The sequence below is a fragment of the Lepisma saccharinum genome, chromosome 9 (genome assembly GCF_977018435.1).
Source record: "Lepisma saccharinum chromosome 9, izLepSacc3.1, whole genome shotgun sequence".
Taxonomy (NCBI): Eukaryota; Metazoa; Arthropoda; class Insecta; order Zygentoma; family Lepismatidae; genus Lepisma; species Lepisma saccharinum.
In genome coordinates, this window is record NC_139237.1 from 82,198,980 (window position 1) to 82,211,829 (window position 12,850).

Here is a 12,850-nt window from a genome sequence, read left to right on the forward strand (position 1 = left end):
TAAAGTAATATGCAGGTCTATTTTCAACAAATAACTTACCTAACCTAACCAGGAAAATATACATTTTTATCTTCTTCATCACACACTGCAAAGAATCAAGAGAGAGTTAGACTAACTCAGAACAGAGAAAATTTCCAGAAATGAAGGCAATTAAAACTGAGTTTCGTCATATGAGACGTACCCTGTTTTTCAGGCCTAATTGTAAAGGGAAAAAGTGCATCTTGTACACTGACAAATACGGTACATAAAATGTCCTCAAGGAGGGGCCTTTTGTTGTGCTTCCCTGCAAATTTGGTCCATGCAGCATCCAAAGGGCTGATGCTAGAAGTGATTTTCCGGAATTTTATTTCCTGGTAAAAAAAAAGGTAAAGTGCTCCCCTGTGCATAGCACCACGCCATGAAGGCGTATAGGGGGTGTGGGGGTAACGCCCCACACTTTCTTGATCCGGTCGTGAGTGGGGGTGATGTGATCAGCATCACGCCCCTGACCGCTTTTACCCCCCAGGGTTTCCCCCAGGTACCCATGTTATTCGACGCTGGGTGGGCGCCGGGGCCGCTTCCATCGTTAGAAAAGTTCCCGGATTTGAACCGGCCGGGGATCGAACCCGGGACCTTTAGCATGGTAGTCAGACGCGTTACCGACTGAGCCACAGTGGCCACATTTTATTTCCTGTAAGATTGCAACTCTGCTTTTCTCATACATTATTTTTTTTCCCCCAAGAAGCATCTGCCTATTATCAATGCAACTTTGTATGGTTGTAGTAATGTACCAGTGCTACATACTATATTTTTTGTCTTTGGTCTGGCCACAGGGGTACGTCAAATATGATTTTTTGTGTAAAATTTCAATTTTCTTCTTCTTCATGGTTATGCAAGTCTATTAAACTATTGAGAATATCTAGGCAAAAGTAAATCACATAAATGCTCTAGGAGGAATTCTAAGCATAGGAGAGGAAAACTTGAAAACAACTGCCCTGGCATCAGTCAAAAGTCAAGCCGAGCCTAAAATAGCAATACAGTCAGAAGTAAATTGCCTGCCAACAAAGAATATAAATTATATGAATTTTATAGTGTTTTAATGAGTCCATGACATCGAACAACTGAAAGATTGGTGGAGACACCAGGTAATAATTATCCTACTCTCTCACAAACTGAAAAATATTTTCTGACAAAATTGCTGAGATAAAGTAGTGTGCAGTTTTATAGAAATAGTACATAATTTTCTTCATTATTATTAGTTTCGGGTAACTGTAGATTTTAACTAATTTCTATCTTGATCTTTCACTTGACCTTTTCCCAGATTTTCTGGCATGAACATGGTGGGTGAAATATGGTGGCTGCCTTTATGCTTTAAGAGCACTTAAAGTGGTGTAAGAAGATTCTTTGGTGGTGGTTGCATGGATAGAATATGTAATTCTGGCAGACGTTACAAGGTAAGGATTTTGTATGACGTTGCATGGTTATTCATTTACGTCGATGCTAATCTTTCATTTCTGATGCTCAAAATGTATTACTCTTTAATGAATGGTAAATGACCACGAGGAAGAGAGAGAATGACAATTTCAACATGATATACAGGGTGGTCACAAAGTGGGCGTACCTTTTTTCGATATACAGGGTGGTCACAAAGTGGGCGTACTTTTTTTTCCGATACTACAGTGGTGGTTGTTGTTATAGTGATGTACCTGATAGTTCACTTGTCCAGGACATCGGTATGGAGACCATGACGATCGTTGCACAGCTGTATTCTGCACCATGTCCTGGCAGATGTTTTGCGGAGATATTCCGGCATCACGTTCTATCAGCATCAGAGTTTTCATTAATGTGACAAGGACGGTATGGCTTGCACATTAAAATCAAGTTTCATGTGTTTCATCATGGTCGAATGATTGCAAATCCACACTCTGACGAAAACCAGGGTACGCCCACTTTGTGGCCACCCTGCAGAAGAATTCAGCAATTCATTGCAATTAGGGATGGAAATTAGTTGTGGGAAATCATTACATGAAAAAATAGCTTGAAAGCCTTCCTCCCCCCAACTCCTTTCTTTCTGGAGAATGGTACAAAACTGCACTGCATTAAACTTGCCAGAACTGTATAAATGCACCTTCTATTATCCAAATTTGGAAAGTAAGAAATAGAATATCAGAATCAGTTTAAATATTGGAATTTTACCAGTTATGATATGCCATTTTTGGCTGATATTGATATTTATAAACGAAAATCACTTTCGTCAACATCTCTAATCATACCAGTAACTGATAGTGTATACATATACATAATTTAATATATGGCTAAAAGGAAGGAGGGCCGCAATGGTTAAATAACAAGTGAAAGAGGAAACACTTACTAGACACAGGAAAAATTCAAATTTTCATGGCCGCGAGTTGCAGCTTCAGGTGTAGGAACAGTGGTGGCCAGAATTTGAATTTTTCCTGTGTCAGGTGAGCGTTTCCTCTTTCACTTGTTATACAAGGTGTGTCTGAATAGTTCGGTGAATGGTCTCAGAAAATAAAGGAAACGAGAGTTACAAACAAAATGCCTTTACTGGCCTTCAAAGTAATCACCATTAGCTACAAACACACGTCTGACATCGGTTGTAAAGCTGTTGGAAACTGGCAGCAAACGCTTCTTGTGGAATCAGTCGAAGCACCATGGTCATGTGTTGTTGGATATCCGCAACGTCTGCGAAGCGGAAGCCTTTCAGGGCTAATTTAAGGTGGGGAAACAAAAAGAAGTCTGCTGGCGGATCGCAGTGTGGGGATGGGCGTTGTCGTGGAGGAAAGTCCACTGTCCACTCCAGTACAGTTCTGGCCGAACCCGCCGGATGCGTTGCAGCAGCCGTTTCAAAACTCCCTCGTAAACTTCCGCATTGACAGTTTGACCCGCAGGTAGAAATTCATGATGGATGAAGCCCTTGCTGTCGAAAAAGGCGAACAACATCGTCTTAATCTTGGATTTTGTCAGCCGACTTTTTTTGGGAGGCTGGGAAGATGATGAACACCATGCCATTGACTGTCGCTTGGTCTCCGGATCGTATTGGTAGCACCAGGTCTTATCTCCAGTAATGATGGTGTCCAAAAACTGTGGATTCCAGTCAGACATGTCAATGACATCTCCAGACGTTTCCATCCGAGTTTGCTTCTGCTCGTCTGTCAGCATGTGCGGTACAAACCGGGCACAAATCTTTCGCTTTTTCAAATGTTCATGAACAATAGTGCGTACACTGTCTTTGCTTATCTGCCACTCTTCTGCGATCATTCTCAACGATCATCCGCAAGCATCCATCGCACTCGTTCGACGTAGTCTGGGATTGTGCTTGTTGACGGTCGACCTGAACGTGGCTCATCCTCCTTTCCATCTCTAAAGCGTTTAAACCACTCAAACACACACTTTTTACTCACTGCTTCAACACCTTACACTTGCACTAACATTCCATGAGTCTCCGTCGCAGTTTTCCTTAATTTGAAGCAAAACTTCATGTTAACGCGTTGCTCCATTTTGCGCTCCATGTTGCAACTTAACCCATTAACACCCAAATTTTTTTTCTCGAATTTTCTTGTTAAAAAAGTTTGCATTTGGTCACCTGAGTGTGAATGGTATTATGAGAGAACGAAAAATGCCATAGTTTGTTCATAAAAGCTCCCCATTTGGGGATCATGTAAATTAGTAAGATATCTCAATTTCCATTAACACAACTAATTCCCAATCTCGTCTTACATTTAACATACATGAATACATAGATATATAACATAGATGTATAACAACATTCAGTGGCAGCAATTAGGGGGAATGGGGGGCAGTTGCCCCACCACTTTTTGTCAATATTGTGTTCACACTATGCTAAACATTATCTACGAAGGGAAAGTAAACTGTCCTTGCCCCACCCAGTTTTGGAACCAAAAAGTCACCACTGACAATGATAAACAACACAGATATTATTATGAACAGACAGTAACGTTGAAACTACAGAAGTGTTTATTTGTTCCACACATGCTAAGTTTTCCACTGAAATATCTATTTCTGGCACACTTCGAAGCAACCGACTTGCAAACCAACATTGCATTTCTTGCACTCTTTGCCATCATTTTTCTTGCAAACTCCACATTTTATTTTCTTTCCTTCTTCAGTCCTTTGTTTGAAGTGTCCCAATAGATCTTTCCAATATTCTACAGAACACATTTTGCTCCTTTAGATGGTCTCCCTGGGATTTTGGTGTCAGTTAAAGAGGTCAGTATCATCCTATGGACGGTGAGAGGTGGCATTTTGCCTTGAACTAATAAATACAGTACATGTCTATTGACCACGGATACGTCAATTGCATTTGTTTCCTCTCAAACGTTTCTGCGGTATTTCTGAATGGACCAATCAAGCAGGGTCGACCCTGCCCATATGCTTGTTATATTTAGAAATTGCTTTTGTTTGGCGAATGGCCACATATTTCTTTCTTGGCTATGACCATTTTTTCACTAGCGGAAATGAATGCAGTGTCTGGTGATTTCACATCACTTTCACTATGCTGTTGCCTTTTCATGTGATAGCGAGGACCTCATTGCTAATGTCAAATCTAAAATCATGTGTGCCACGAGGTTCTTCAGTGTTTTGTCTGTTTTTACTGGCAACTTACTCATTCGATTGTTGCGAACTGTTCCTGTAGCACAAATTCCCAATTGTTTCAGTTGAAATAATGTTCACGTCTTCTGGCGGATTTTCCACAATATTTATTGTACCACTATGTTCTTCATCTCAATAACTTCCACTAACACCGAAGTTGGCGTCTTCCAAAATACCTAAAGTTTGATTCAAGATCACACACATGCAAACTCATTGTTTCACCTAACATGATTGAACCGAGAAACACCATTGTTGCATTTGTTGACTTATAGTATGATTGTGCTATCTGGGGTGTAAGGGGTGATCTTCCATGTAGTATACCCAATTGTTAACCTCACTTCCACATAGTACACCCTGCATTTTGCAGACAAACGAGGCTCTGGCGACTGGCACTATGGCCAGTATAATTTTGTGTATGTTGTCGTCCTGTTTTTTTGTCGTTTTGTGTGCTGATTGCCCGTTTACAGCCTCAGCTTTTAACGGAAGTCAGAATATTTTAAGATTTTAGTTATGCAACGTTAGAGTTGTTATTTGTAACGGTAAGGGGCTGGACCCCGTATAATGTGACGGGTGCAAAATAGCCCAAATGCTGACGCACCCAAAATTTTAAAATCAAATTAAAAAATTCAACGAAAACCAGTCTCTGCGCAAATATTGACTTAAGATGGTTTCACCAATGAACACATGAGAGGGAATGGGATTGCATGGAGGGAAGGAAAGTGACTGCAGTTACCAGCCTTCGCAACAGCGTGTACTGCTTTGTTCTGCCCCCTATTCTTGGCCTTGCTCCAGAGATGTCCTGGACAGAATATAGTTGATTTTATGAGTACGTCCACATGCTCATGATCCCCAATTATTTTCAAAATGAGAAAAATTGACTGAAAATATTGCATTTTTGAACATAACTGTATCTATAAATATATTTGAAATTTATATTTTAACTGCTTTTTTGTTTTGTAATGCAAGGAAAACCTTTAATGATGTGTCCATGTGTGCAGAAGAAAAAAATTGTCAATATATTCTCAGTGAAGCAATATTTGTGTGATCCCCTAATGGGTTAATATATTTAAAAAAACAAAAAAAAAACACTCCATGGTGAACAGCCCAAGTGCCAGGACTTATCATCAAATGCCATTGCTTCTGTTTTCTGACTTTTAAGACCGGAACCTGCTACTTTTTATTTTCAAGTATCTTCCCAATTGTCCTCACAACCCTGGGTCAGAGCTAAAATTTTGTGGGGCTCCAACCGGTAATCGAACCTGGGCCACTTGCACCAAAGGTGAGAGTGCTATCTCGTTATGCAGGAGCTCTATAGTGCACTAGTCTCATAAAAAAAATGCAAATATTTAGGGTACTAATAATAAATAATATACGTAATTTCCTTTCACTTAGTGTTAATAATGGTTGTGGCACATTTTTTTTAAACACTATTTCCACTGTTGCAACATTCCTCTTCATACTTTTAATACTGTTGGCACAAGGTACATGCTATGCTTTAAAATAGTGTACTGTGACACATTAGCTTCCATACTTAACATTAATTCTAATGCATGTTGAGTGAGAAAATTTGAATTACAGACATCATCTCTACTCCATATTAATGTGATAAAAAAAATCATAGAATTAACGGTCTCTGAAAGCATGAAATAATATTTGGTGTACATAGTTTAGAACACAGTTTTTGGTTTTTGGAATACGTTTCTATTTTATGGATATTTATGGTAATTTTATTTTTCAGGTTTATCCCACACCATTACGAGCTGTGGGTGTAGGCACTTGCAGTGCTATGGCACGTTTGGGGGCAATGGTCACTCCTTATGTGGCACAGGTAGGCTAATAAATACAATGTGTGTTCATTCAGAATGATACTGGATATAAACTATGTTTGAATTTTATCATTAACTTCTAGTATCCATAAGATGAGTATGTTTTTCTGTATTTCTTTTGGGGGAGCTGCATAATGGCTGACCCTTCCCGTAGGCACCCAAATGTCAACCTCATTTCCACATAGTATGCCCTGGACTGCATTTTGCAGATTAATAAGGCTCTTGCATCTGGACTCCCAGCCAGTATAATCCTCGGTGGGACTTACGTTGGTGTCTTGTCATGTGTGTTTTCGATTGTCCAATATAAAAAAGGAAAGTTAAAAATTGTACTTACGTATGTGAGTATATGTTCCTACCGTAGAACGACGTTTCAGAGATAAGACTATCTCCTTCCTCAGGTTCATATAAAAAACTAAGTACTTGGCATAGTACTGTGTCACAAATGTAATATGAGGATAGTGGTTAAGGGTTGGTTAAGATACATTTAAAAATATTATGTTTTTGCTATTAAAAGGTACGTAAAAAGCGTGTCGTTCCCTAAAAAGATTTTTAACTTTTTTAAATTTTATACCTGTGAATTGGTCTATAGTACAAGTCTTTTTAGGGAACGACACGCTTTTTATGTACCTTTTAATAGCAAAAACATAATATTTTTAAATGTATCTTAACCAACCCTTAACCACTATCCTCATATTACATTTGTGACGCAGTACTATGCCAAGTACTTAGTTTTTTATATGAACCTGAGGAAGGAGATAGTCTATCTCTAAAACGTCGTTCTACGGTAGGAACATATACTCACATACGTAAGTACAATTTTTAATTTTCCTTTTTTATATTTTGCATTTGTGAGTAACACGCAACTAACCTACAAAATGCTTTTGATTGTCCTTTTACCAATTACATCTTATCAGCTCTCATCGTCATCTTCGCGATTAGTGGTAGAAAAACTAAGTAAAATAAAACAAATCAATTGATTAATTATATCTCTTGGTAATATTCATGAAATATCGATATTAGGGGTGAACCGATGATATGGTATAAAAAATTGTTGGTTGAAATTTGATCAACACATACCAATACTTTTCTGGAGTTCAAGTGTTTTGCAGTCTGCAAAAATGTCACTCAACATATTTGTGGAATCTAAATCTCCTCAAAATTATGCAAAATGAATATTTTATTTTTATTTTTGCAAGACATTGATTCTATGGATGCCACGGTGGTTGTCGGTAGGGTGTCTTAACTGCAATGCGGGAGACCTGGGTTCAATTCCCAGGATGGGTGATCTAAGATCGGAATATTTCCGAATGTAAGTTATTGGAGGTTACAAAGATTCTGGCCAATGTCCATGGTGGAGTGGTTAGCACAGCATTCTACTGCTCCAGGGGTCCGAAATTGGATTCAGCCTGGTCATGGGAGTTTTTTTGTGAGTGTCCCTTCATCGATTTCATCATATTGTCATTCATCCTCATCTTCATAATTACCGAAAAGTTTCAAAAATAGCAAAGTAAAATAAGCCAAAATAAATCACTCAATCAAAGATTCTGAATTAATGTAATTTTTGTATGTATCATTTCAGGTGATGTTGAAATCCTCTGTATTTCTTGCAACAACTGTATATGGCGGAGTTGCTCTCTTGGCTGCAGTAGCATCGGTTCTTCTCCCAATAGAGACGAAAGGAAAAGATATGAAAGAAACCATCAATAGGGAATCTAATATGCAGTCGTAGTAATGTAAATCAGCATAAGAAAATCCACGAATGCCCTTAGACAGAAGAAAACAAGAATGTCATCAGTTCGACAAGATAATTGAATTAATTGGGTTTAAGTGCACTTAGTATACTTCCTGTTACATGCATTGCACCTTTACACAATGCTCCATATATTTATAGTAATTGGTACTGGTGTGAGCTATCCTCATGCCACAGGTGCCTTTGAAATAAAAGGATTATTTTCATCTTGAAATATGTATAAGTACTAGAGGGATGTATTACATGTATTACAGTACTTTTTACTTTTTTAAAAAGTTTAAATTAGCACTGAATTGATACTATCTAATAGTCTGTGTATCCTGCGAACCTTCATTACTTCTACACAAAAAGTGGATTTTAAAAAAAATAGCAGTTAGAACCATTGTGAAGATCTGCATTATGACTGGTGTGTGCCTCACATCAGACTAGTGCAAATGTTGCATAATTACTGGTAGTTTGCGACAAGTTTGCAGAGAACGTTTTTCTTGGAACGTGCTGGGTGTTACCAATGCCCACATACCTGAACTTTTGATGTTATGTGAACAAATTATAGAATACTCGAAACCCACTTAATACTCATTATTAATATCGTGGTCACATGTTTATAGTTCACTAAATAATAATTCCAGCACCGAAGACCAGATCGAGCAGAGAATCTGTTATGCATCAAATGGTAGTATAGCAGGTTGAACAAAAGTGTTTATTTTGTGAGTTTACAAATGGTATTTCTTGATATTAAATTGGCGACAACTGATGCTGCAAAGAAATATTTTTAGCATGCATACCCATGATTTTGACACTTGATAAAGCAAAGTTGACCATGTGGTGAATAATTTTAAATTGACATGACCTTTTGTTTAATAATCATAATGTCTAGGAACTTTGGTACATATTTTATGGTTTTTGTTTACTACAGTTCAGTGGTATGAAGCACATTATTGATGTGTTGCCCCTCCCCTTCTTTCCAGTACAAAGATTGGATGCAACCCCTACATTAAACAACAGTAACAAATATATTCCTGAAGTACCCAACTGCTTGTCACACTCAGAGGAGATGCGCTATGTAGAAATTTGAGGAAAAAATGCAGACTTTACCACGACACGAACCCCTAGTCACTAGCATACCTGCTTAGATCAAATGGCAGAGTATGCCAGAGATCCAGGTTCAAGTCCTGGTCGAGCCTGCATTTTACTGTGAAATTTCTACATATCGGCATACCAAAATTATATTTAAGACATTAAAATCCTTTGTTGTCTACATTTTAAATCCCACCTCTCTCTTGCTTTGTACTTGCAAGCAAAACTGTTGAATTTCTTTCATGTGTAAATAATTTGTTTTATTTACTGATGGTTTTCCATGCATTATTAAGTTTATAGCAGTTGTTCAATTAATAGTTTAAAATTTTAGAAGGAAAAGTAATAATAAAATGGCAGATGTCTTATTCATTCTCAAGTATGCAGCACCTGGTGTAAGATATATCTTAACATAAGTTATTTTAAATTAAACATTAGTTGGATTGCACATTTGTCTTTGTAAGGCCAGACCCAAACTGCGTAGGAAATGTAGGTATTATAAATAGATGTAGGAATGTTTGCACCCATGTATTACTATAAGTTAATTCTCCATGTGGTATGACTGCTTCAGTTTTCTTAGGATCATACCACCGCAAAATGTGCTTGTGCCAAGTCATGCTCTCGACTTTCCATAATACTTCCAACAGACGCAGGCTCAAGACAGATGAGTAAGGAGAATTATTTTTAGCCTAATTTATCTCAAGCCTGTTTTGGAAACAGTTGCACAGCATGGAGAGAGAATACATGTCTCATATTGAAAACTCTTGAAATCATCACAATGAAGGTGTATTTTTTCTGGAAAATTGTAGGAATAGAAAGTCTGGATCTTCAAGTCTTTGAAAGTGAACTGTGTAAGTGTGGTGGTAGTATTGTTTTATATTTATCCATTGTAGCTGTTTGCATGTATTGTTGAGGCAAGCTTGAGGTGTAAGATGTGTGTGCGATAGAGAAATTGTGTGTGTGTGTTGTTCTTTTATGAGAAACATATAGAAAATGTATTTTAAAAACAAATTTCATAAACTGTGTTGTTTATTGTTTTATTCGTTTGCCTGAAATATAGATACATTTTTATGAGATAATAAATTTGGGTACAGTATAATTCAGTCATAATACGACTCTTCCATGAGCATTAATAATGTGTCCAATTGTCTGATAAATTCATGTCTGGTTAAATTATTTGGCATAATCTCGTATTTCAAAATTGTTGAATTTACAAAAATAATTTTACCACGTTTTAGTTGTTTCGTTTTTACATTTTGCGTTCTTATGGTTGTAGAACTGTGACACTTATATTGAATATTACAATTCAACAAATCTCTCTTGAATAAGTGGTTGGAGTGTGGTGCTGATCACATCACCAATATGGCAGACATTGAGAATGCATAGAGCCTACATGCATTCAATGCTCTTCCCTCTTTCCATGAAGCCTCTATGTTTGTAGTACTTGTGTCTTTTGTTGTTAAGTCTCTTTTATATTATCATGGTGATTAACCATGTTAGTTTCATAAAATGTTTTTTTTTTAAAGGAATGCTAGGATTCCAAGATGACCATCATGTTGGTAACATTTGCCATTTGCATGGTTTTAAACTAGTGTTTCCACTAGTGATGGCCCAATCCAGATGCATGCATTATCTGTGCAGTATTATTTCTATGTTTTACTGGCTCTCTGCATATTCATATTTCTACCCCACAGATTCTCCACGCATTCTTTAAATGTTTATCTTTCTGTTCTGAAACAGGTCTCTACATTAATTAGTTCACTGTAAATGCACAAACTTTTCAGTCATATATATAAAAAAAAATGAGATATACGAGGGAGAATCGAAAAGTCTTTGCACCTAATTTTTTTTCTAGCTTGTTATAAGTGTTATTACAAAAGCGAGATATACGAGCGGTGCAGTAGGCTTTTCTTGGAATGGTCCTATTGTAACTTCCGATTTCTTCCACGGCACGGTGCTGCTATCAGTTGGCAAAGATGGCCGGAGTGCTCAGGAAGTCCACGGCATATGAGTAGTGAAGTGTTATTAGTTTTTCATGGTGCAGGGAAATGGAGCCAGTGTATGGGGACAAGTGTTTATCAGTGCCATATGAAATGCCAAGTTCAGTGGCAATGTCCTTCAGATGAACATTTCGATCAGCTTTCACCATTTCATCAACACGGGTAATGTCCGGTATCAGCGAGGAACAAGGTCAGCCTGATCGCTCATTGTCCTCCACATTTTCCCATCCATTTTAAACTCCTTGCACCACCACTGCCACTTCGCACTGATGAACATTTGTCCCCATACACTGGCTCAATTTCCCTGTGGATATCTGTGGCTTTGTGTCCTTTGCACCATAAGAAACTAATAACATTTCGCTCCTCATATGGCATGGACTTTGTGAGCACTCTGACCATCTTTGCCAACTGATAACAACACCGTGCCATGGAAAAAATCTGAAGTTACAATAGGGCCGTTCCAAGAAAAGCCTACTGCATCGCTCGCATATCTTGCTTTTGTAATAACACTTATATAACAAGCTAGAAGAAAATTAGCCACAAAGACTTTTTGATTCTCCCTTGTAATTTAGAATATAACATTCTGATATCCCTATGACCTGCACACTTGAGATATGGGGAAAGAATGCTGAATGTTCTTCATTACTTGACCTGTCAACCATTCTCGTGCCCCTCCGATGCCTTTTTCCTTCTCAGCATACTGGCAGGACAGTTTGTTATTTGTGCAAGGACAATATTGAAGCTTTATTTAGTAATATTTCCTGAATTTCAGAAACCATTCTTACCGGAATAAGTTACTGATCTTGGAAAAAGTAAATAGGGACCTGTGTACATGTCTTCCAAAAAACATTGTCAATTTTAAGTGTGTTATACATAATCAAAATTTAGTAAATAATTGTTTTATCTTTTCCATGGCCTATGATTTTTAATATTAGTAATTATGAACATTTTTAAAAAAATGTGGATGTAGAAACATCACAGAATTTATTTAACATAATTCACTTAAATTAAACAGGTTATTTTATATATTGAATCTAGCTTAAAAAATTTTCATAAATCACTATAATTATTTTAAAACCTAATGTTTATTGCTTAATTATTTATTGTGTGGATGACTTTTATTGTGTGTGTGGTTGCGCAATTGGTTTGAACTTAGGTATTTGAGTAAATAGTAGTTATAAGATGCAAAGATTGACAGTATTGTTAAAGCACTGGTCACAATGTTAGAAGGAATCAAAATATATTTCTTCACCACATGTTGTATCTCTATTGTACGTTGATATATTGTTTTAATTTATTTTACTTAGTTGAAATATAGAGGTTTATTTGAAGAATTAATATTGTCTATATATTGATATTTTACTTCGATTCCAGCTTACATTCTACCGTATTTCCTGAAAGACCAAGCAGTACTTACCATGTGAACCTTTTATCATAATCATACTTCCCAAAAAAAAGGAGCACCTACTCACCTCTCCTGTCACCTGTATTTACATGGAGGTATGTTTCATTTTTAGTCTAAATTCTTGCAATTAGAGCTAAAACCGGTACTAATATACACTCTTGGACAACTGAAATTTGATTAC

At 37.2% G+C, this 12,850-nt stretch overlaps 1 protein-coding gene across 3 annotated transcripts in view; it reads left to right on the plus strand.

Annotated features, from left to right (window-relative positions):
* Positions 1 to 12,590, plus strand: part of LOC145992194 (synaptic vesicle 2-related protein) — a 39,205-nt gene extending 26,615 nt beyond the window's left edge. For 2 of the 3 annotated variants that reach the window (XM_083128517.1, XM_083128516.1), the window contains exons 12-13: positions 6,353 to 6,442; positions 8,020 to 12,590. In XM_083128517.1, the coding sequence (XP_082984643.1) occupies positions 6,353 to 6,442; positions 8,020 to 8,169 (240 nt within the window). In that variant the 3' untranslated portion in view covers positions 8,170 to 12,590. Of the gene's footprint in view, positions 1 to 1,300; positions 1,434 to 6,352; positions 6,443 to 8,019 lie in introns of all 3 variants that reach the window. The other variant, XR_014442136.1, reaches the window with a different exon arrangement.
* Positions 12,591 to 12,850: the final 260 nt, after the last annotated feature.